Source organism: Equus quagga, chromosome 2, assembly GCF_021613505.1.
Source record: "Equus quagga isolate Etosha38 chromosome 2, UCLA_HA_Equagga_1.0, whole genome shotgun sequence".
Lineage (NCBI taxonomy): Eukaryota > Metazoa > Chordata > Mammalia > Perissodactyla > Equidae > Equus > Equus quagga.
The window spans coordinates 165,699,595-165,725,831 of NC_060268.1; the positions used below are offsets into that span (position 1 = coordinate 165,699,595).

A 26,237-nucleotide genomic window follows, 5' to 3' on the forward strand; every position below is an offset into this window, starting at 1 on the left:
TAAGTTTGCATGTTCCACTTCGGTGGCCCGGGGTTCACCGGTTCGGATCCTGGGTGCAGACATGGCACTGCTTGGCAAGCCATGCTGTGGCAGGCGTCCCACATATAAAGTAGAGGAAGATGGGCACGGATGTTAGCTCAGGGCCAGTCTTCCTCAGCAAAAAGAGGAGGACTGGCAGCAGATGTTAGCTCAGGGCTAATCTTCCTCAAAAAAAAGTGGTAAGAAATGATGAGGTCCCCAAAAGCAGAAAGGATTTAAGGCCAGAAAACATTAGCATGGCAGTCAGACTCTTAAAGTAAAACCAAAAAGCAAGACAGAAAGAGAAGCAGGACCTCTGCTCCTTATCCTCGGAGTCCCGACTCCCTTACACATCTACTCTTTCTCCTTTTCCAATCTGAGAATCTTAGGAATTTAAAACTGCCAAGACCTCGGGGACCCACCAGTCCCAGGCTTCTCCTGGATGATGCCACTATCCTTTGGCATATGTGGGTACTAGATTCCACTTAGTAGGACGGAGCATCATCCTGGACTGTCAATTTTACCCAGCTTTTAGGGGTCGTGTCTTGAAAAGTTTCCCCTAAAGGCAATTTCAAAACATAATATACTATAAAGTAACATGCAAAATTTTCATGAAGTAAAAAAAATAGCAATAAATGATGAACCCAGTATCTCCGAAAGACAGACATTTACTGTCCTTTGTCAACAGGCATGCCTTGGTGGAAAAATTTAGGAAATGCCATTCTTGACATAGTCTTCACTTTACAAGAGAAGAGCCTGAGGCCCTAGTCACGTGGAGAAGAGGCGATGGAGGCAGTCCTGGAGCCCGAATCTTCTGACACTGAGCTACACCAGTGCTTTAACACAGCCTCATCCCAACGGACACTCACCTTTAAGGAAAACGGCTGGGCAAAATCCACTCTGACACACCCATAGTTTTTTCGTAACATTCTGATAACGCCTCTAGCTACGCTCCAAAGGCTCTCATTCTTCTTAGGTTTTCCCTAAATTCCAATTTTGAAATAATCACATGGTAAGAAATAAAGCTAACACATCAATGAATGAATAAGGAAAATAAGTATTCATTGACTGAGAGTTGTCAGAAACGGTTAGCATTTAAAGACACTAAGTAATCATGTCATTGGGAGAGACAATTTGGTCAACAAAAAACAAAACATTTAACACTAATTCATTTGATGCTCTGTTTATATCACTCACAAAAATACAACTAAAAACTCATGAAGAATAAAAATGACACAACAGCCTGAAAAACTGTTCTGTGGTCCTCAGATAAAAATATCTGAGGTCTGATGGTCTCCAGCGTCCAAATACCTAAGGTTAGACAACTGAATGCCAAATCCAGCCCCACAGCAGTCTTTAAGCTGACGATTACTTTAGTAAGCATTTACTGAATACTTAATGTGCACAAGGACGGCCATATATCACACACAGGACTCACATGTGACCTCATGAGACACAGTGAGGGTGAGTGGAGTCCACATTCAGGACAGACACATACAACACAAGGAGGAGTCTCATAAGAGAGACACAAGTAATAATCCAGGTCCATCACAATTTTTAAAGCCTCCAATTAGCAAGTGTCCTTGACTTCTGACATGTTTTGGGCAGTAAGCTTGAAACACATACCTTGCCCAAGACTTCCACACTGAGTAAGAACCAAACTAACTTTCTCTGGAACTCTCACAATGTTGGTAGGAATAGTAAGTTGGTAAAAGCATTTTGGAAAACTGTTTGGCAGTATCTACTAACGCTGAACACATGTATACTTTATAACCAACAATTCCACACCTAGGTACATACCCAAGGACAAAATGCATACATATGGTCATCAAGAGAAGTGTACAAGAATGGCCATAGTCAAAAACTAGAAACCAAACTGTTTTTCAACAGAATGGATGGATTGTGGTATATTCATACATTGGAATACTACGCAGCTATGAGAATGAACAAACTCTAACTATAGGAAACAACAGATGAATCTCCCAAACACCTGCTTGAGCAAAGGAAACCAGATGTAAAAAGACTACACACTATGTCATTCCATTTACACTGAGTTCAAAAACAGGCAAAACTAATCTATCCTACAAGAAGTCAAGATAAGTGGTTCCCTTGAGGGGACAGTAAGAGAGGGGCACAAAGGGAGTTTCTAGGGTCCTGATAACATTGTTCCTTGATCTGGATGCTGGCTGCAGGGATGTGTTCACTTTATGATAATTCAAGCCACACGTTTACGATTTGTGCATTCTTCTGTAACTATTATACTTACTTCAATAAAAAGTTTACTAAAAAAATTATTGCCACTCCTCAAATTAATTTATAATTGTTTTGTCAACATGATTCCACCAATTCTTCAGCCTTAGCTTAAAATCTGCACATAAACAGTAAGCTCTGGGGAGAACAAACCACATGTAACCCCCATGGTCGAGACGGCAACTCAATACCAAGCATTCTTCCATTTCCCAGTCCCATGACCAAAGCGGGCACTGATAAATCTCATCACGTCACCTCCTTCCAGGGCAGGAAGGAACCACATTAGCACTACCATCAGGTTGACATAGGAGATGAGAGCTACTGGCCACGCCCACTCTACCATGTTTTTACAATGCTTGAAAACTAGAGAGTACCAAAAAAAGTTCCTAATTAATTCTAAAAGCAATTGTCTAAAAGCAAAAGACTTGAAAGCAAAGCAGACCTTCAGGCAGGCAGTCCTCTTACCAACTGTTCGCCATTGTAGTGACCTTCAATAATACGATCATAGGAGATTCCAACAGGTATTATCAAGATGTCTGGGATGGTTTTGGTAGACATAGTATCTACCACAACTGACAAAAGTCCTGCCCGAGCACAGGAGGTTTTTCCACTCCTAGAGCGTGTGCCTTCCAGAAAAATCTCCAAGAACTGCTGCTGTCGAAGTAGTTCAACTATATGCTGGGATATAAGGAGAAAGAAAAACACGAATTCAAGACTACTCAACTTAGAATAAGCTTAGCAAAGTCAAGTCTTAAAAAAAAAACCCTATAACTTCACTACTGACAAAATATTTTACTCACACAAATAATAGTAAGACAGCTCCTCCAATACTATATTTTGACGATAACAAAAGCTCATCATCAAACCCATACCCAAGCAATAATCACTCAAATAATTACTCAGACAACAGTTTTTTATAAAATCTCTATCAAGTCTCTTTTTCCTTCTACTGTGATAACTACCATAACAGCTTTAGGGATAGTTAGAGATCAGACGTACCCCATGGAGCAAAGCTCTATAGAGAGTATCTTTCCGTCCATCTGGTGTTTCATCTAGCCTCCGTCGTATGAAAAAGCCCCCAAGCTTATGGATTAAAGTACTATAAATTCAAGAATGCATTAATTATTTACAAAGAAAAATGTAAAACAAATACTCAAATTCCAAGTTACTTCAAAACATTTGCCATATGGATATAAGTCACAAGTTGTTCGAGCTGCTGACAGTGAAAATACGGACATCCTTCTATTTTCCACTTTATTGACGTTTCAATCATTTACATTATTCATCACCCTTTAGAATATCACTTCGCACGCTAAAGCTCTATTACATCTGTTCCAACCCAAAAGAAGTAGGTATATTACCCCACAAAGGCGAAGATATAGATGGTAAGAGGATTATGAAATACTGCTAAGTTTTAAAACCCTGTCCAGAGTCTCAAGACACTGACGATTAGACATCCCAAAATCTGCCTACAGCACATTTACTACAAAATGAATGTAATGCTACAAAAGCTCCTTTGGAGAAATTTTCTGAAATAAGTATTGCTATAGTGTCTCTGTGAGGCAAGGATAATTCTATCAAACTGAAACTAAGCATAACCATCTTTCCAAACCATGCAACAAACATCTGCTTCATTTATACATACATAGGAATAAAACAAATCTTTTCACACCTCCATGTCTCTTTCTATAATACTCATGGATTCTGACATGAAGTTTAAATTTTCTAATACTTAAGTCAACCTTTCCAAACTCAGAACCTCCTCCTATTCTTTTCAAATAGTGATATTGATATAAATATTAACATATTTTCAGTATCTTCTATAGTCAGTATAAGGAGGCAACAGCAAGATGTCCCCAGAGCTTAATATCAATCTTTGAGAGTAAAACTCTGCAGCATAAGCTCATAATGAATGAGATGGACCGCCCACAAAAGTAACCCATCCTGAAAAGTGATTTGTGAAGGTGTAGAAAAGAAAACTGCAAATAAATAGTCCAGCTTATCGCAGTCTGTCACGTCTGAAAGAAGGACAAGTGAGCAATGACTGGCATAGAGTTCATGAAAAGGAAAGGTGGATTATGAGAAATTATCAGTGTTTATTAAACACTTTCAAGAGATCCAAGTTGAGAACCTGGAGGGAATGAGTACATGAGTCATTCAGATTACGAGAGGCAAACTATTATGGGGCAAGACTTCTTGAGAGCCCAGATGGAACAGTCCTCTTTGCTCTACGTCTACGCCTACCAGCAACTTTCTGATGACTTTTTTTCTTTTTGCAGAGGAAGATTTACCCTAACATCTTGCCTATCTCCCTCCTTTTTTTCTTCCTTCTCCCTCACCCCCACAAAGCCCCAGTACATAGTTATGTATAGTTTTAAGTTCTTCTGGTTCTTCTATGTAAGCTGCCACCACAGCATGGCTACTGACAGACAAGTTGTGTGATTCCACACCTGGAACTGAACCCAGGCTGCCGAAGCAGAGCCCACTCTGATGACTTTCTAATTCAGCTTCCCAGGTTCCACAATATTGGGAAGAGGTGCGCAGGAGAGTAAACAGAAGATATTCTAGTCCCTGGAAAAGCACGTCTGCCCTGTAGGGTCATATCACACTGTATCATAGCTAGCTGTTTGTCTACTTTCCCCCAATAGATTATGAGCTATTTGAAGGCAAGGACTATGTTTCTTGTTCACTCTTGTCTAAAGCACAGCTGGGTAAGTATCAAGTGACTGCATGAATGAATGGCTTCTCTTCAGCTGTTCACATGAGTCAGGTTAGCCACAGAACTCTGCGTCAAGGAATTAGGGAGGTGCTCCTTGGACTGTGAGGCTGACTGCCACCCTGTGAGGCCCTACCTGCACAACCTGCCCACCCACTTCCTTCCCAGTCATTCTCCAAATTCACCCTCCTCTTACTCTCTGCTGCTCACAGAGCTGACCTCAGAGATGCTTTGTGCTTTCAAGTTTAAAACTTCAATTTCCCCAAACCAACTAAACCTACTCCTCATCAATTCCCCAACTGGTGATCAGCCCCACTATCCACCCAGTTCCCGGGTGGTAAACACCTGGAAGTCTTCCTCCCTCCTCTCCCCTACTCTGTTGAGCCCCACATCTGGACTAGGAACTGGTCTTGTAAATTCAACTTACTAAATATTTTTCAAATCGATGCCCTCCTCTCCAAGAACACTACTACACTTTTAATTTAAGCTTTCATTATCTTCTGCCTGAACTATCACAACAGAGGCAGAATTGTTCCAACTCCCTCAACCAGAATGACTATTCAAAAGGCAAATCTGAACATGCCATTTCTCAAGTACAAGATACACTCTAAACTCTTGGCTTAGAAATTGTTTGATCTAGCCCTCACCACCTGTGCAGTCCCCACCTGCAGCCTCTGCCCCTTCCCAATGCACCCTACGTCCTAATCCTGCTGACCCATCTGCAGTTCCCAACCAGACCGTGCTGCTGAACCTCTCTGCCTTTTCACGTTCTATTTCCTCTGAATGGCATGCACTGCGTTCTGCTAAAAAGCAACGAGATACACCTTTGACATTATATTATAATTATTACATGTTCCTAACTCTACTAAACTATGAGGCCAAAGTAAAAGGTACAATTCTTTCTTTCTTTACACCATCACCACCACCCCAGCTCCCCACTGCCAAGACTGATACAGCAATTTACTATCTTGTTTTTCTAATTGCCTATCTACTTGATAAATACTGCCCATAAAGGTTATTCACAGTTCACAGTTCACTGGTAATAGTCTTTTAATGTTTTTTTGTACTTTCCATATTTTCCACAATAAGCATGCATTACTTCTATAATAAAAGTAAAAAAGCTAATGTCATCTTTACAATAACATGTATAATATGTATCAAAAGGCACAATGAAAAACACAAAAGTCAAAATATAATCTTTTTCTTAACTTAAATTTCAAAAGTTGATCTTACCTGAAGATAGGGAGGTTGAGATTATTGCCTGAAGCAATGTATGGTGCTTTGATGTTATAGCAGAAGAGAATGAAAGTGAGCAGTAGATAGTCAATATGTGATCTATGAACTGGTAGAAATATAAGTGGCAAATTCATCTAGTAAAGGGAAAAACGCCAAATTTAAAATTCAAATGTAAAGCTCAGTCACACTTCCCAACTTCACATTTGGTTAGTCACTCAAACACAGGCTAATCAGTGACTCATTCTTTTAAAACATTTTCCAGTAATATGAACTTCTTTCAATTTAACAGCTAAAAACAACAACAAAGAATCAGAGAAAGAGAAGAGGCAATCACGAGTTCAAGCTGACTCTATATATCTTCTGAGAGGCAGCCTGATCACGTAAGAGCATAGGTTTTGGAGTCAAGCTTGGTTTGGTTTGAAATCCTGGGCAAGTCACTTATTAGCCATGACTTGGGACAATTTCTTAATCTCTCTGTGCCTTTATTTCCTCATTTATAAAATAGAGATTGTTCTACCTGATTTTCAGAGTAGTTGCAAGGTAACTTACAAAAGGGGGTCCTCCAGATTGCTGGGAGGTCCTCCCTTACCCCACTGCTCCTCCCCAAATACACAGCTCCTGTAGCTACCTCACATGGGGGAAATCTTCCAAATGGGTTGGAAAGCACAACAGTATACAAGAGAACATTTCCAAAATCACTCTACAAACATGGAGAAAACAAAACGACAGATTCACATAATTCTTGCCTCAGCTGCAGCTTTAACCATCTCAAGTTGACCCTTGTGAATTTGAATATTCCAGAAGAAGCTGTTGAACAGTTTTAGCAGCACCCATCCAGTCAGTCTGAAAGTAAAAAAATTCTAATGTGTATACATATATTTATATAAATATAGTTGACTTTTGTCTATTTAAATTTCAGAACCTACCAGCTAAGAGCAACTGTAAATGGCTTCACATATGTGCATGTGTTTGTATGGGTTTATCTGAATTGTGGAATTAAAGAGCTGACTTTACATATATACTATTTATGGAAGTATTTGCTTATTATGTACTAAAGTCTTACGTTTCACTCTAATTGCACACTTTATATTTCAGAAGTAAATCACCAAACAAAGATTTAGGTGAGCAGAGGGATCCCTCTGTTGCACACAAACCACTCCCTTTAAGACATGAGTCTGTGCACCCTGCTCGTGACTAGTCTAGAGAGTAGACGTCAGCAGGGAAACAATGGCTGCCATCAGTTAGCAGAGATGAGGGCAGCTTAAAGCCCACCACATTGCCACTGCCCATGGAAGCGGAGTAAGAATATAAAGAGGAGTTGGGTTTAACATCCAAATACATAAAGAATCTTTTGGACCAAGAGCATTTGCTGAGGAAAGTACAATGGTTCAGTCCTGTGTGCTCAGAACAGGATGGCTCTCCCTGAAACCTTTTGCCTTGCCTTTTAATACCTGATCATTGTCGGGGAGACAGTGGCAACCATTTCTTGAAGGATCTTTTTGGCTTTCTTCTTCACTTTACTGATGGCTTTTGATTGCTGCTGTGCAGAACCATCAGGGTTTAATTCAGCAGCCACTTCTGCAATTGCTTCTTGTACTCTGATTTCAAAATGGAAAGACAGACAATGTAACAGGTTCTATGCTACAATCTGTATTCAGTATTTTCTAAACCTAGCTATAAATGACCAAACAAAATGCACCTTCTCTTCAATATGTGATAATATGAGAGAATAAGTTCAAGTTAGAAGTGCTTTCTTTGGCTGTCTATTAAATATTAAGAATATTATATTCCTAAATCAACAAATCCCTGAGGAATCTGGAAGGTAGAGTTAAGAATTTAATTCAAATTCACTGGGTAACAACGTGAATTTGAATGTTCCAGTTATGCCGTGAGGGATACAAAGTTGCACTCTAGCAGAAGGAAGAAAAGGGCATAAAAGTCAGAGGTATCCAAAAAGTCACTGCCAAAGTAATGTGTGATTTTTCTTTTGAAGATCTAATTTATTATTCATTTATATTGTCTCTCTCTTAGTGGAACTCTGTAGAAGTCTCCAGGAAAGATCAAAGATAAATATTTACAAGTGTTTTCCAAATCAAACCAGTAACTTACGAAAGGCATAGCTCAATATTAGAGTGGCACAGAGCAATAAGCAGTGAGGTAAAAGGGAAGATTTGATCCAGTTTTGTAAATTTTCCATGTGACATAGGAAGAATACACAAGCTTAAACTGCCTCAAATCACTTTTAACATCCTAGTTACAAGTCAAAATATCTGGATGGAATGAAACATACTTGAAGGTTTTTACCTAGAAAATAGAAAATGTAATAATCTAAGGGAGTTTCAAACAATTGTGCTTTCTCTCATTGCTGCCACTGATTTTAGACTAGTGTACAGCACAACTACGCGTAGCCCATAATTCATTAATAACAAAAGGTCAATTCCACAGGACACTGATGGACTCTGAATAGCATTTATTTCAATCTGGCCAGGAAGGTTTTCACAAGTAATTGACATGGTTATTACATCTTCTTTATCAACCATTCACTGGTTCATTCAACAAATATTTCTTGAGTACCTACTATGTGACACCCTGTTCAGGTCTTAACAATCATCCCAGAGGGACTGCATTTCTAAGCATCTTTCAGTCCACCTGGTCTCCGGCCCCCCAAATCCAGATGGATGTCTAACATGGGCCACACCAATGAGGTAGAACAGAGACCAGCATTCACCCAAATTCCCAAATTCCAATGCCTAAACTTCAGAATGATCCACTTCATATTTCCCCACTCCACCCAAGTTCCAACCAGTCTCTCCCATTCGTGAGCAAGCTCTTCTAAGAGCAAGGACAGTATCTTATTCACTCAAAATTTCTACTGATGACTTTCTAGTACAAGAATTTGTGCTTAGATACTCATTAATTGTTTGACAGAAATATCAAACTTGCTTCTCTTTTGGCTATAAAATAGGAAATGTGATGTCCCAAACATCCATACTACAGAAAACTTCACAGAGAACTCTGGAAATATGTGCATCTCTGAACTCCAACTTGCCTTTCATGTATTAGAAACCCATTCAATTGTTAATGCATGAAACAAGACTGCTATTCCCACTTGGCAATGCTCACCAAAATCATCTGTTTTCCTGCTGTTCCCTGGTTTCCTTTGGAAGCTAACATTTAACGTTTAGAAATGCAAATACCTCGAGACAGATTCCCAGAGAAACTAAAGGTTAATAAAGGAAATTTCTTCCCACTCCCACTCCTAGCAGCCACCCTTGCCTCTCCCCTTTACAGCAGAACCCCCTCCCCTTACCTACTGCTGTTTAGTACATTTTCAGTCACATTGGTGGCAAACATGCCTCTATGGACATCTCGCTCTTGAACAAACAGCACGTAAGAAAGACGTCTTGCCAGCCATCCTCGGTGCCTGCAACGTGAAAATGACTTAGCAGAGAAGTACTCTGGGAACACCTAAAACAGGTTGCTTAAATTATACAGTGGTTTCCCTCCTGTAAAAATGAAGTGAAGCTTCATTTCATCTACTCCTGAGATTTGGAGTTCTCTTATAGCAAATTCTCCTTAGTAGTTCAGGATGCTATGCAGACAATTTCACTCCTAATTTCTTTCATCTACTCTCACCTAAAATTTAAACTTGGAATATGCATACTAATGCTTGAATAATGTTACTTTGCCAAATAATAACCTAAATATAAAAACAAAAGAAATAAAACCAACTTAACGTTATTAATACCACAAAAAAGTAAATATGTTGAATGCTATATATACAAGCTATATAGCTTTTAACTATAGTTATGGGCTACAAAAAGATAATTTGGAAGTCTTTTCCTACCATGAAGGGCTAATTTTCTTTATTATAGTAATTCTTCTAAGGTAATCACTGACTCTCAAATTGACAAGGCTGATCAGTTGACAGAAGTAACAATAACTAGAGTATCACTTGAATATGTGTACCATGGGCTCACAAAACCAGAAATTTTTTTTTTTTGTACACATTCAACATCTCTAAGGGATAGGACATATTCCCATCAGTGTCAGTGACTATGTGTTGTTTGGATGGGGGGGTTGGGGACAGGACCTCAGAAGAAGAATGCTACAAAACTTCAACATGCACTGATTTGCAATGATTACATAACGCCTCATTATTGTTTCCTCCATAACATTCATATGGACAGAAGATTTCAAATATAAATTCACTAATTCCAAAAAGCCCTCAATTGAGGAAAAGTAATGTGAGGGAGAACTATTTATGAATCACTTGTTCCTTCATCTCTCCTTCCTGACATCTACCTCCTTTCCTTTGTCTGTCTCAATTCTCTGCAAACTTGGCCCAATACGTTTAATTCTAAATTCTTCCTTGAGTGAACATTTTCAGAATTATTATTAGAATGCACAAAGCCCAAGTTTTCCAAGAAATCCTTTTGCAATTGACTGAAAGCTGTATGTGTGTGGGCATGCAGGTGCAAAAATGTTTAGGCTTTGCTTCCTGTAACACATGGAAGATCTAAACAGCCAACTCAACTGCACAGTGTATTATACTGACTAGTTTCATATCACCTAGTCAATAGAGCATATGCTTTTTTTTCCTAACTGCCTCCAATTGAAAGCAACAAATGAACCTTTTGACTTTATACAAAAAAATGTCTACTCACATAAAGAAAAAGAGACTCTATGAGATCCCTTTTCTTAGGATCTTAATCATGTCAACCAAGGGGGGTAAAAAAAAAAAAAAATCAGTGGACCAGAATTTCTCTTCCTTCCTTTGAGAGAGAGAGAAGGGAAGCATGGAAATGGGAAAAAATATGTTCTTTGACTTTAGTTCTATTAAAAAAAAACTTTAATTTATACACAAGCATTATCATGCTTGTTTATGATCTCATCATCAAAATATAAGCAGTAACATCAACAAGGCTTCAAAAGTAAGTATTTGACTTCTTGGGTCAATTTTTCCTAGAATTTCACATATTTATCATCACCTGAGCCTACCGCTTTCCTATTCCAGGCATTTACTCTTAGAATTACAAGGACTGTTCGCATTTTCGGCTGCCGTTACTCGTTCGCCTCACAGACATTCACACGACCTTCCCAGCCTCCTTCTCATTCCCTAGCCTAGATTCACATAAAACAAAGCCTCTTTTCTCTCACTCTGGGGCCTAATAGCCCATCCCATATGCCTGGAATTTGGAAGTAAGAATTCTAAGAAAACTCTTACGCTAATAATAAATCAAAGAACATTTGCTCAATAGAGGAAAATATTTTCTAAAACTCTATAGATTAGGTAGATTTCAACAGGCTATACTTTTTTTAAAATATAAAATAACCATAATAGATCAGAAGACATTCAAATCTATACCTCTTCTCAGACAGATCTTTATCACACTTTGGCACACTTCAGATGCAAAGTCAATATATGAATAAGTTAGAGAAAGCTCTAAGTGATACCTACACTCTCATGAAAATATCTATTATATAATTATCCTGGTAGAAATAGTAGCAGGTCTCTCAGGTGGCTACACTGGTTCCAATTTTTAGAGAAAGCCTCTTGTGTCAGAAGCTCATATTCTATTAACTCAAAAACATAAAGAGATTCATTTTAAAGTATGTTAATTGATTATTATGGAGTTTTTCTTTTGAGGTATATTAGAAATATAAGAAATTTCTTTTTACCTTGTGTGAGTTTCATTGATATAAATAACATTCCGCAAACCCAAAGACGGGATACTGGAGTTGAAAAATTTATCCTACATAAAACAAAATAAACGTAGACATAGATATACACTGGATTGCTGGTGAAGAGCTCACATTACTAGTTCTTGATGACTTTTATACTTCAAGCATAAAGTTATGCATTGCTTCAAAAATCTAAGTGATGAAGACAAATTACGTTTTATTGAAAAATACTTTTTAGCCTTCAAAGATGGTCACAAACTCAAAATTAGTCCTTAACACCTTGCAATGCCTCTCTCTTCTGCCTTACTCCCCACCTCCAACCCAAACAAGTTGAAGATACAGACAGCTTAAGTCATTGACAAGAATACTGGAGACTTCAGTGTTCCAAAAATACAAAAAAAAATCATGCTAAGTACTGCGTAGTTACTGTTAGATTACTAAATCCCCCAGTAATCCTGTCACATAAGACTTACTATCCCCATTTCACAGAAAGGAAAATTGAGGCTGACAGAGGTTTCACACTCAACCCTACATTTTGCTCCAAAGAGTATGGTCTTTCTATTCTAAAACGACTGTCCCACTTAATGAGAAAAAGTATGGCTAAAGGTCACCCTCTTTACAGGAAACCTTAAAAGACAATCCAGAAATAGCTCTGCTAAAAAGGGAAAGCCTACAGCTTTATCAATGTGGGCAAAAAGGTAAACTTTCCACAAATAAATTTGGAGATGGCATAACATACCTTCAACAAAAGATATAAAATATTTAACAGAAATCTCTTTAGAGAAAAGGAAAAGAGGATTTCAGAGTAAGAGTGGCAAATATCAAAAACTTACTATAAAAATATCATCAAAAATTATTTTAAATAATCATGCCATGGAAGAATTTTAAGATCAAATCCAGCTCTATCAGGTACTTAAGCAAAAAACATTTATCTGTTATATTACTCACCTATCCCCACTCCAAACCATCACCACCAAATAATTTCCTATACTCTCTCCTGACTTAAGAACACATTAGAGTTAAGGTAATGTTTTGCTCTTCTAAACATTCAAAATTAGAATTAGATGAGATGTCAGCTCCAAAAGGAAAAGCCACATGATCTTCTATTTAAATCTTTATTTCTACTGGCCTGTTAATCTGAACTGGCCTTACTCCTAGACTAGAAATTCCGATGATCCTTCAATTCTACCAAATTCTTCCAACAAAGTGCTTGTGATTCAAAAGGAACAATATTTACCTCAAGACATTCTTGAGCAGCCCTGAGTATTTAACATAAACTGCTTGTGTCCTACTCAAATCTCTCTGAAGTTAGTAAATTCCTTTATACCAGACTCAGAATTCTACTTCTCGCCAAATCAACTCTGAGTAGAAAATTCACGCAGTGCAGTTAGCTATGCACACAGGTTAAAAGCAATCTCTATAAATGACAGGCACTTAAATGGCAGAATTTCTATGTCCTAATAACTGGCACAGCCCAGAGAGAGCTTAACATGCGAGTGTACGTTTTAATAGGTAACCCTATTGCCTTAGAACACAGCCTCATTAGATTCCACGTTCCTGTGCTAACTTATCCCGCTGGCAGACCACCATCAGAAGCACACCTCTCATCCAACCCACTCTTCCCAAATATTACACTGTAACGTGGAAGATTTTGCGTGGCTTGTGTTTTTTCACCAAAACACAAACAACAAACCCATATACACTCTTTCTTAGGCCTTCATCCAAACCTTTTAGTGACCACTCTTCACTATCGGAGTCAACAGACACCCTCCCCCAGCACCCCCTGAAACAGAAACTTAGTAAAAGGAAGCGCAGAGCAAAGCCACAGTGCTGAAGTTCAACATCTAGAAGTTACGTGAAGGTTCCCACCAACTCTTCAGAAGAGTTAACTGAAACTAACATCAACTCTCCTCCTAAAGTCACACTAAAACCACTAAAGAACCAAAACATCACCTAGCACCAACTATTGGACCAATATTTACTGAATAAATGAGTGGAAAGAAAAACTGAGTCAACATCTCTACTTGGAATATTTGGTTTATAAACATGAGTCTCAATTCTAGAAATGAATTAAGTCTACTAAGACAACACAATAAAAAATTCACGCAAAGTTGGAAATCCATGTCACATATTTCACTCTGTTTATTAAAGGTTACCAAACAGAGACATTCTTACCCAGCTCTGGGGAGTACAGGAATAACAACATCTTCCGACAAATGGCCTTTTCCGGCCCATTAGGCTTTCTTTCCATTTTAAGGTTGCAGATCTGAAGAGAGTAGGTCTGAAACCACATTCACTCTAATAAATATTAAGGAAAAAATAGTGTGTGAATGGTAAGAGAATTATACTTGTCCACTTGCTCTGTAAAATTCATACATTTCAGATAGAAGAGAAACTTATGACCATTTTTGTTTTGGTAGTGTGTGTTTCTCACAGCAAATTCTGTTCAAGGTACTCTTTCCATGATCAACACTTGGAACAAAGCTTGGAACATAAGTAAAAGTTTAGCAATAAGAATAGTAACAGCCAGCAGTGACTGCTGCATGGTCACAGCAGCATTCAAAGGTTTAAAAACTATAAGGTCAAACAGCCTTCTGACAGTTGTGAGAGCAATAAAATCAGACTCCTGGATCCCTATGCTAACAGTTAATCTTACTCCTCCTTAAATCATACAGTCCCACAGGAGTTACAAAGGCCTTACACAGTAAGCAAGTTGTTATAATACAGCTTAAAACACTTTAAAGGAAAGTCAAGGTAAACATACAAAATTCCTTTATCTTAACAAGAGGGTTTGAAGGTTGGAATCTAAATTATAGCCTACTGTCCAATCAGGGTCAAACTCCACTCTTCTGTTCCAAATATTTTTCTCTTAACTTTGAGTTCATCAGTCGCTCAAACCCCACTGATATAACATTCTCAAAAATAAGCAAAAAAATCACCAAAATTCCAACATCATTTTTCATTTAAAGCAGAAAGTGTTCAAGCAATATTTAAAACATGCCATTTTATGCTGAAATAAGGAAAACAATGCAAGAAAATGCATGCCCTTTGGATTGGGATTCATATGAAAATTTATTTCCTATTTATAATTTTTTAAATAAAGTTTATCTCTATTACAAATTCATGCTTATTAAATATAATTATGGAAAATAGATAGAAAAATAAATCTCTTTAGAACTACACCAACCAAAACAACTGTTAGTAGGTATTTTTTTCCCATGCAAAAGTGTTTTGCTTTTTAACATAATCACCGTACTCAAATTTCCTACCCAATTTTTTCTTCCCAGTTAACATAATACTGTAAGAATTTTTAAATATTAGATTTCATAAACATACCTTCTAACAGCTGGAGGCAGTTTCTGTAGCTATTAACCTCTATTTGATATTATGGTGCTTCCAGCGTTTCCACCTTCATAAACAACATTGAAATGAACATCTTTAGGTTGAATGCTTTTAACCAGTAGTATCTTAAACTTACCCATTCCTCGCTTGCATGCTTACATCGACCAACACTGTATTCTGATGAATTTGGCAGATAAGAAACATCTATTGTGCCAAGGGTCAGTGCAGATTCATCCATGTCACAAAGCGTAACTCCTAAATCATGTGCTATAAAAAATATATACCGCTCATGTTAATGAGGAATCCAGAGAATAAATACCAGAACTCAGAACTCTGACTTCTGCATTATTTTGCCCCATAACAGGCTGCCAAATGAACTACTAGCAGACTTCCACCATGTTTAGTCAAAGCATGAAAACAGACTGATGTATTTATATGAACTCAGGCTATCCTGATTTAAAAAAAAAAAAAAATCAACATTTTCAGACTTTCTGAACAAAACAGCTGTGAATTTGTAAGAGTAAATAATAGCTCATTTCAGGCACATGACAAAGAATTTCATTTGTGTTAATAATTGAATAGTTCTTGGGAGGATGAAGGCATGTGTTTAATTAAATATGTTACATGTATGCACACAAGTAGACAATTTTTAAAAATTACATGCTGGGAATTTTGGGTTATACATATTATGCAATGTAAAATGGGTAAAGGCACTGAATTAAGCTCTTAATTTTCTTGTGATGCCTTAAATATTTGCACTTTTAACACATCTACAAAGCTCTAAAACAAGACCACACTGTCTCGAAATATCTGATTTATGAGTTTTCATCCTTTTAAAGCCTTTTCCTACCCTAAGGGAAAATGTTCACTAACAGTGAACTGCTAAAGAAAATGGATAGACGTTAACCTAAAATATAAAAAATGTCTAATATAATTCCCAAATTATTTTAGCTTTTGGCTATTTCTCAGCTGGCCTTAAATTAGTCCTTTAAAACCTTAAAAGGTCACATCCAGGTTAACAGTATTCTTTGGAGGGCATATTCTGATTTCTTCATAATCCCCACGTGGGTTTGCTATGGCAACTGTTAACCTCAGCATAACTATATACTCCTTAACAATTTAACTCTGTAACAATCTAACATCATAGGCGAGGGGAGAGAATAGTCAAGCAATGCACCTGGCGTGAAATCTCTTCGGTGTTAAAAAACTCAGCTATCAGTTTCAGGTGCAGAATGCGGCTACAACAGAGGGAGCCTGAGAAAATGAACTCCGTGGCTGGCCCCAGTGATGAGGGGGGAAGGAGGGGGAGAAAGAGTCTTGTGCCAATAGGAGGTCCACGCCTGCTCCTCCCTCCCCGCAGAGTCTATCCAAGGTCAAGAAGTAAAAACGAACTCTGGAGGCGCCAGATTATGGGCTGAGGGGAGCCAACTGTGGGTTCTAAAAGAGACAGAAGCGGGAGGGCCAGCTCTGACGCCAAACACACCGGAGTTGAAATCCCCCACGGCTTACCGTGTGTGCGACTTGGGACAAGTTGGTTAACTTCCATGCCTTGGTTTCCCCATTTGGAAAGTGGGCATAGTATGACAGATCTTACCTTCTAGGTTGCTGGGAGGAATACGTTATTATAAAGCGCCTAGCACAGTGTCTGACACACAGTGAGTGCTCAGTCCAATGAAAGGTCATCTGTCATCGCACTGTCCGCAGCACCAGCTGCTCTCAGAGCACCCCTGCTGCCTCCACGCCAAAGCCCATGCCCCCACTTCCCCTTCAGGTGCAGAGGGTACAGAGTCCATAGGGACTTCCCTCCTCGCAGGGGAACCCACGCCGCAGCCCGGTCTCCCGGGGAGAGAACAATCCCGACCTGGACCCCGGCACGAGCGGGGCCCATCTCTCACGGGGAACTGGGGTCAGGCAGACACGGACCTCGCTGGCACCTGGCAGGAGTGGCGCGGGGTCCAGCGGAGAGCGCGGGGGGACACCCGTGCCAGCTCTGGCCGAGCAGCCTCCCGGAGCCGCTCCCGCCCTCGCGGCTGCTCCGCCGGCTCCAGCGGCCGCCGATGCCGCAGCTGCCGGCACTTCAAGTCTCTGCGGCGCCTGCTGCAACGTCGCGCCCTGATGACGCAACGGGCGAGTGACGCGACAGCTGCAAGCAAGCCAGCCTGGCGCCGGGAAGGGGGCGGCGCCGCGCTCCGGGAGCCTCGTGGCGGTGCACGTTGCACGCCCATCTGAGAGTAGCATAGCGAACGGCTGTGTGTCTGTGTGGGCAAGTGTGGTGTGTGAGTGCCTACACGAATGGTTCTTCCGCTCAGGCGCTGAGTCACATGAGTGTGTATGTCTGTGTGTACGTGTACCCGTCTGCATTGTGTGAACTCTGCTCATCTGGACGTTTGTATCTCCACCAGGGTCTTTTGGGAGTGTGCTCTCGGGCTGTCTGGGTTTATGTGTATATGTGTGGTCTGTCTTTTGTGAGGGTTGTAAGACGACAGAACTTATTAGGGATGGGGGAGGCGGGGGCTGGGAATGGCCCTGTTGTGTAATTTCTGTTAACAGTGGCTGAGTGCCTTTTTTTTAAAGGAAGAAAATGAGGAATTAAAAGAGAAACAAATAAGGCTTGAAAGAGTCCGAATCCAAATTTACCTACCTTTAGCCCTTCAAACAAAGTAACACTGGACACAAAGAGTTTCTTTCACAATATTTGTTATGCCATTGACAAGGCCAGTGATTATCAAGAGCATTAGCAATTTAAAAGGAAAAAGATGACCTTTTGCATGTACCTAAGCAACTAGGCAGCTGGGAATACAAGGATGATTAAGACATAGCCCCTGTCCTCACACGTCTACCACCAGTCCTTGTCTCTGCGCCCATTAACCATAATTCTCTCTTCAAAACAAATCTTCGTCCATGTCCACCCATCAAAAACCATCCAGAGCTCCCCGCAGTCCAAATGCCTGAGCCTGGCACATAAGGCCTCCACAGGTAGGCCTCTGCTTTTCCCACTATTTATTCTCCAGCAGGAGCCCCTTACTTCAGCCTCTCAGATTGTCCCTAGCCAAGAGATGGGCACTCGTACTCCCAATTCCTCGTGCCATTCTCTCCTAAATTCTATAGTTCCTTCCTGAACTAGGTCTCCAAGCCTTCCCAAATCTCTCCAGCCCTCAATAACCACACCCCCATGTGAAATCTCACAGGTTTACTGTGGTACTGCACCTTGGGTCTTTATCAATTTGCGTCAGTCTTCCTCAAGATTATAAACTCGTTGTGGATGTCAGTGACATGCCTCCGTCTCCTAAGCAACGCCACTACACTTTGTTATAGTGAGTACTCAGTACATACTTGTTGAAGCTGAGGAACAAGAAGTGAAACAAGAACTCCTTTCCTTGAACTTTCTACTTCTGTTATAAATCCATCCCAAAATGCAAGCGTGTCCCTCTTTTAAAACAATCCGAAACAGTAGGAGTAGGTATTCATATTTTAAAACCTTGAAGTCAAAGACCCTGTCTTTATTCAAGCCCACACATACCTTAGCTCCAAGACACACCTAAGTACTCAAGGCCTACAATGACTAGAATAAAATGAATTCTAATCCCAAAACATGAAATTTTGTGAACAGATTAATGGTCTGTCACCAAAAAGAATAAAGAAAAAGAAAGAGGAGAGAAAATGAAGTCACAGGGTTTGAAGTCACTGCTGAAGAGAAAGTAATGAGAAATGAAGAGAACATCACAGGAATTAAAGTGTAAGCCAGAGGGAAAATTTAGATTGTCTTAGTAAAGTTCACTTATTGGGCAACTCTTCTGTAACACTCATTGCACAAGAGTTTAGTGTACTTGCATGGAAATGAGGATTGCAATGTGAGTTGTTTCAGGTTACTTAATGGGAATTGTTTTGGAAACAAGTGAAACCCTTGGCAATCTATGTTATCAACAGAATCACAATAATTTGTGATAATCAAGTCTAGCCAGCCGAGATAGAGCAACAAGGACTGAATTTACTCTGCTGCTAAGACAACTAAAAGTAAGTAAAACAGGCAAAATATATAAAACAGACAGTAGTGCAGGACAGTGGTCCATAAGGGAGAGGAAACAAACGAAATGAGCGCTATGATTGCCTAAGCTTACTGCCTAAAGAGGGTTGCCAGGATGCAGTGCAGAGAGGGGGAATCCAGGAGGAGCTAGGCAGACTCCTTGAGTTGAGGAGACAGAACTGGGAGACCAGGAAGGCCAAAGCAGCTTGAGCCAGGAGTAGAGAACTGGAGAAGAGAGACCTATGTGGAGAAAGAGGGAGCTCTGGAGACCTGCAGAAGGTCTTGCTCCAGTCTTCAGCTGATTAGCACAGTGAGAGAATGCCACCCAACCCCAGGGAAAGAACTACCTACACAGAGAGAACAAACACCAAAGCTTTTACAGAGCAGGGAACTGTTCCTGTTTCCGCAACCCAGAGAGGAAAACATAAGACAGAGTGGAAGTGCAGAGTGATCATACTGGACCAGGAGTAGGGTCTGATCCTGGCACCCAGACTGGAAAACCTCATAATTCATGCCTCAAAAGGTCTTGCCTCAGTAGTGGGGTAAAATTAACTCTAGAGTAAATGCTGCTCTGGTCCTACCTAACAAGTCTTAAAAGCCAGCCCCAAAAGGATCAAACTGTTTCTAAGAACAAGTGTCCCAAAACAAAGCACAAGAATACTTATAGGAAATCAAAAATATCCATCACCCATGGTGAAATTCACAATTTCTAGCATCCAATCAAAAATTATCAGGCATGCAAAAAAGGAGGAAAGAATGACTCATAATAAGGAGAAAAATCAATCAATTGAAAGTTGCAAAATGATAGAATTAGTAAAGAAGGATATTAAAAAACAATTATAACTGCATTGTATATATTCAAGAAAATAGAAGACAGATTGAACATATTAAGTAGAGACATGGAAAATCCTTAAACAGACCCAAACCAAACATCCAGAGATTATAAAACCATTGTCTGAGGTTTTTAACACACACAAACCCCACTTGTATGGGACTAACATTGGATTAAACATTACTAAAAAAGTAGGTTAAAGAAACTGAAAATATTGCAATAGAAACTATCCAAAATGAAACAGAGGGAATAGAAAGACTGAGAATGAAAATGGACAGAGTATCGATGACCTTAATATTCATGCAATTGAAGTCCCTGAAGGAAAGGAGAAACATGAGAGTCAGGAGGGGTCAGAGAGGACAGAAAAAAATATTTGAAGAAATATTGGCTGAAAACTTTCCAAATTTGATAAAAACTAGAAATTCACAAATCCCAGAAGCTCAACCAACTGTAAGTAGAAACATGAAAGAAACTTTACCAAGGAACAGCACAGTTACATTGCTTAAAACCAGTGATAAAGTGAAAATCTTAAAATTAATCAGAGAAAAAGAAGACGTTAGTGTGCAGAGTAACAAAGATGGAGTAGCGGTTTAGTTCAGCATGCTTCACTTCAGCAGCCCAGGTTCATGGGTTCGGATCCCAGATGCAGACTTACACCACTTGTCAGCCACGCTGTAGCAATGACCCACATACAAAATAGAGGAAGACTGGCACAGATGTTAACTCAGGGCTAATCGTCCTCCAGCAAAAAGAAAAAAAAAAAAAGAGGGAGATTGGCAATAGATGTTACCTTAGCAAAAAAAAAAGATAAGACTGGCAGCAGACTTTGCATCAGAAATTTGCAAACAAGAAGACAGTGAAGCAGCATCTTTCAGCAGTACTGAAAGAAAAAATTGTCAATCTAGACTTCCTCCCCCAAATATATATATTTCAAAAAGAAGATAAAATAAAGACATGATCTGACATGTAAAGCTGAAAGAATTCATCACCAGCAGACTACTTGTGACAAGAAATGTTAAAACAAAGTCCTTGAGGTAGAAAGAAAATATAATCAGATGGAAATCAATCTACTCAAAGGAATTAAGAGCTCAAGAAATCATATGTAGGTAAATAAAAGTTTTTCTTGTTTTTAAAACTCTTTTAAAAGATAATCGCTTAATGCAAAAATAAAAATAATATTTTGGGAGGGTATTACATATGTAGAAATAAAATGTATGACAACAACAGCACAATGTCTAGAAAGGGGAAAGTTTTCTGTGGTAATATTCTTATACAAACAATAAAATAGTCTAATATACTTGAAGGTAAACTGTAACAAGTTAAAGAAGTTTATGCTAAGTCCCAAAGCAACTACTATAAAAGCAAAACAAAGAACTATAGCTAAGACAGCAAAAAAGAAAATAAAGTAGAATTATTAAAAAAAAAAAACACTCACTGAATCCAAAAGGCAGCAGTAACTGAGGAGAAAGGAAACAAAAAAGACATAGGATAAACAGAAAACACAGAGCAAGATGGTCGATTTAAATCTGAGCATGTAAGTAATCACCCCAATTAAAAGGCAAGGAGAGTCAGACTAGAGAAAAAAGCAAGAACTAACTATATGCCACCTCTTAAAAAAAAAAACACTTTAAATGTAAAGCTAAATAAGTTAAAAGTCAAAGATTGAAAAACAATATACGTAATGCTAAAGTTAACCAAAAGAAATATAGGTGATTATATTAATATCAAAGTAATTTTCAATACAAAAAATATTACCAGAAATAAAGACAATCATTTCATAATGATAAAGGAGTCGATCTATCAAAAGGAAAAACAATTCTAAACATTGATGCATCTAATACAGAGTTTCCAAATATATCAATCAAAAATTGATAAAATTACAAGGAGAAATAGAAAAATCCACAACTATAAACAGCAATTTCAACACCCCCCTCTCAATAACTGTCAGAGCAAGTAGGCAGAAAATCAGTAAAGAAATACAAGGCTTGTACAATACCACAAGCAACTTGGCCTAACTACTTAAAGAACGCTACACCCAGCAACAGGAGAATATCAATTCTTTTCAAGTGCATATAGAACAATTACCAAAAAAGAACATATTCTGAGCCATAAATCAAGTCCCAATAGATTTATAAGTATTCAAATCATAAACAACATTATACATACTCTGAGGACCATGGAAACTAGAAATCAGTAACTTGAAAGAATCTGGAAAATCCCCAAATATTTGGAAACTAACACACTTCTAAGAAAAAAAACACGGTTTAAAAGAGAAATAAGAAAGCAAATTAGAAAGTACTTTGAACTGAATGATGATGAAAACAATATGTCATAATTTGAGGGATGTAGCTAAAGCAGTACTTAGTGAGAAATTTATAGCAGTAAAACATCTATATTGGAAAAGAAGAAAGGTCTCAAATCCTTGATCTCAGCTTCAACCTTAAAAAGAGCAAATTAAACCCAAAGTAAGCAACAAAAAGAAAAAACAAGAAATAATAAAGGACAAAACTCAATGAAATAGAAAACAGAAAAATGATGGAGAAAATCATTGAAACCGAAAGTTGGTTCGTGGAGATCAATAAAATTGATAAGCCTCTAGGCAGATTGATAAGGAAAAAAGAAAAAGACGACACACATTATTGATATCTGGGATGAGAAAAGTAACATCACTGCAGATTCTACATATGCAGTAATCCAGCCTTTCCATTACCCGACTAGTTGCCTTTTGTTTTCAGGGTGGTATTTCAAGATGTTCGAGTCCATGCCTCCATAGAGGGTGTCTGGTTAGATTCTGTAAAAAGCTGGTTCCATCAATTGTACTAGCAAAGAAGCTTCAGAAAAGCCAGGCTTTCCCCATCCTGCATTTGTAAAAGTGATGCTGGTCTATCTGTGTGCACATTGCATTATATTTTGTTTTGTCCATTTTTCGCTTTTCAGTCTTTCAAGATAGTTTTACTTTTTTTTTTTGTCATCCTACCCATTGGCATACCTGCAAATGTCTTAACATGACTCATTCCCCTAATGATTCTGCAAAGTGTTATAATCTTCAATTTACAGAAAAGAAAAATGAAGCTCAGAGAAATTAAAGAAGTTGCCAAAATCATCCAGATGGAAGGTAGCAGAGAATAGATTTGAACCTAAGCCTTTCTCTTACTAAAACTCATTTTCTTGCTAATAACTCCTGCCACCTTCCTACTACTCCCTGTTCAACAGGCTTCCCTCCAGACTGACCCAGATTCACTGATCAAAACTTACCTGGGTACATTTGTTCAAGTTGCTACGGATCCCCTTATGTATAGAAGAATTTCTCTGAAAGACTACTATGAGGAAGATTGTCAACTGAATTGCCAAAATCTAATGATAAAATATCTATGACGTGCCCCAATCTCAAAGATAACAATTATTCTATCAATAAAGGAAATAAAGTAAGTTTGGCCTAACTTATCCTTACGGAATCCACGCTGCTCTCATCATCTACTTTTCTCCAGATTCCTTTTGCTCACTTATCCAGTAAATACTCATAAAACACCTACTGTATGCGCCTCTTGTAGTTACAGCAATGAACAAGATGGCTCAGTACCTCCTCTTTTAGAGCTTCCAGTCTAGGAGACTTAAACAACTCCTTTTTAACAATTGTTTCCAAAAAGTTTCAAAACATCGGCATCAAGTTCATTAGCCTTTGGCTTCTAGAATTTGCCTAATTGAGTTGGAGCAGGTACTGACACCTGCCTACCCATTATTTCTTCTTTCCCACATCCTGGCTGTCAGAAGCCCGATTTTGTTCAGGGTGATCTCTTGCCCAGGTCTGAGAAAAGAATGAATCAAGGGATCCAAGCTCATTGCTGTCATCTTGTCCTCTAATATTCTAACTGTCCCTGCAGGCAAGATGGTCACGTGACCCAGTTCTGGGCAATGAGACCTAAGAGAAAGTCAAAATTGAGGATTTCTGGAGAGGCTTTTCTTTCCAAGTAAAAGGGAACAGACACAGTTGGCACTGCTGCTTTTTCACTCCCCCCGCCCCCATTTTCTCCGTAACTTAATGTCCAAACCCAACACCACCAATCGCACACGTCTGGATTTTGTTGAATCTGTTTAAGCTACCATAATCTTGTTTTCAGTTACTTGCAGACAAATGCATTCCTGACTCATATTTAATTTTTAGCACAGTTCTGGCTGCTGGAATAACTCAACATATGGGGGGAAAAGTGAGAGAGAGTTGAGAAATAGTCCCCGCCAGTGAATCACGCTGGGGGATGGCAATGGAAGTGACCTTAGAGCCAGCCATGTAGAAAGTCCAGTAGGCCAGAAGAGAATGGAACCCCTCTCACTCACTTTCACCATATCCGTGGCAAAATAAGGACTTGACTGAAAATGAAAACTGCTTCATCAGTAGATCAAGCTAAAAATTTCAAATAAGCCAAACAAAAGGCAGTCAGGCTTCTGGGAGATCCCTCCTGGCATCTCCTACCTGATGGGCTACACGAGGAGGTTCCACGCCCCACACACCTCAGGAGGGAAGGGCAGCAGGAACTAGGTTGGATTCCAGCCTTCCAGCCACGAGCTGTGCCTCAGGGCAGGGCACCGGTGCTAGAGAACTGGGGCGCTGGATAGGATAACTAGCAGAGCAGGGTAATTAAGAAACTAACTCCTAAGTCAGGTTTTTCCCCCAACTGTTAGTTCATTCTTAAGAAATGAAAGGTATTTTTTTTCCTTCTCCCAGGAGTATAGCCAGGCTCTTTAAATCCTGACATTCCCTAAGCTTTCGAGGGAGGCTGAGTAATTACAATTAACAGCCTTTTTGTTACAGAGAATCAAAAAATGAGAAACTATTGACTGGGGTTGGTCACCAAGAAGACAAAACTTAAACGGGCCTTTGTTTTTCCTGTAGAATCAAGCTGGGTTATGTGAGAAGGAGAGGTTGTCTGAGAAGGGGATAGAAGCTAGGATGGCCCAGGTACTGAGACAGGGCTAAGGGTTAGGGTTCTGATTGTGGTTCAGATCTGAGGCGGCAAGTCTTCAGAAGGAGGGTGCAGGTGGGAGGACTGTGAAGAGTGCGTCTAGCGTCTTGGGAGGCTCAGTGAAGGTCCCAGTGGCTGAGGGTGTTGTGGAGAGAATGGAGCTTTAGGCACCACGCAGGGCCTGGGCAGGGAACAATGGTGAAGGAGACCAGGCTGAACCGAGCCAGGGCCTCTGCTTTCAGGCTTTCTGCCCAATGCAAGTGCCAGGGTGAGGGAGAGCAGGACAATCCCAAAAATGATCACCGTTGGACTTCTAGGGACCCTTGGTATGAGCAGTTAGAGAAAGATTAATTCAACATCCATTCATCCATAACACAGTGACTGAGAGCCCATTTTGTGCCAAGCATCTTTTTTAGGCACAGAGGATACACAGGTGAGGATGTCACACTTAGATCCTCTCCATGTAGAATTAGTAGTCTAATGGCCTATGGCACATTGGGAGGCAGACAGTAGGGAGAAAGTAATAAACAAGTAAATGCATAAAGATCACAACCAATTGTGAAGAGTGCCATGAAGATCTATATAGCATCTGTCACAGAGAATATCCGAGGTGAGTGACATTAGATAAGGGGGTCATGGAGGGCCTCTCTAAGGGAGGGGCAGCTACACTGAGGCTGGGTGTGAGAAGGACCTGGCCATGAAGGGAGCCCAGAAAAGACCTTTCCAAGAAGAGGTAACGATACCAGCCAAAGCCCAGAGGGAGGACAGAGCTTGGCCGAGAGAACTGATCAAGGGCCAGTATGGGCTGGAGTGGACAAAGGGGAAAAGTGGCAGAGGGAGGGGTTGGGAAGCCAGAGGGGCCAGGTAAAGCAGGGCTCTTTAAGCCATAGTAAGAAGTTTGGAAAATTAAAAATAAAATTGTGACATGGGTCATCAGTGTCATGGAGGAATTCACATACCCATTACTTGGTAAAGATTAGAGAAGGATGAATCAAAACAGAAGTCCAGGTCTATGGACTCGGACAACCTGGAAGGAGGAGAAATGGCCAGGGACTCAGGAGCTATAATGTAGGCAGGGACCTGCCTGGGGCAAACTGGCAGCAGAGAATCTGGGTACAAGGAAAGTTAGTACATGTTGTAAGATATCATTTATTGACTACTTAATATGTGCCAAGC

General features: G+C 39.6%; 1 protein-coding gene across 5 annotated transcripts in view; it reads right to left on the bottom strand.

The window, feature by feature from the left end:
* The window catches only part of GPAM (glycerol-3-phosphate acyltransferase, mitochondrial), a 38,165-nt gene extending 14,782 nt beyond the window's left edge, over positions 1 to 23,383 (bottom strand). For 2 of the 5 annotated variants that reach the window (XM_046654372.1, XM_046654369.1), the window contains exons 1-11: positions 23,359 to 23,383; positions 15,384 to 15,514; positions 14,081 to 14,203; positions 11,903 to 11,976; positions 9,531 to 9,644; positions 7,672 to 7,818; positions 6,967 to 7,063; positions 6,218 to 6,354; positions 3,268 to 3,367; positions 2,734 to 2,946; positions 888 to 1,001 (exon numbers count right to left, since the gene is read on the bottom strand). In XM_046654372.1, the coding sequence (XP_046510328.1) occupies positions 888 to 1,001; positions 2,734 to 2,946; positions 3,268 to 3,367; positions 6,218 to 6,354; positions 6,967 to 7,063; positions 7,672 to 7,818; positions 9,531 to 9,644; positions 11,903 to 11,976; positions 14,081 to 14,203; positions 15,384 to 15,514; positions 23,359 to 23,368 (1,260 nt within the window). In that variant the 5' untranslated portion in view covers positions 23,369 to 23,383. Of the gene's footprint in view, positions 1 to 887; positions 1,002 to 2,733; positions 2,947 to 3,267; positions 3,368 to 6,217; positions 6,355 to 6,966; positions 7,064 to 7,671; positions 7,819 to 9,530; positions 9,645 to 11,902; positions 11,977 to 14,080; positions 14,204 to 15,383; positions 15,515 to 16,841; positions 16,866 to 17,170; positions 17,313 to 23,358 lie in introns of those variants that run through there. The other 3 variants (XM_046654370.1, XM_046654371.1, XM_046654373.1) reach the window with 3 other exon arrangements.
* Between the last annotated feature and the right edge of the window lie 2,854 nt (positions 23,384 to 26,237).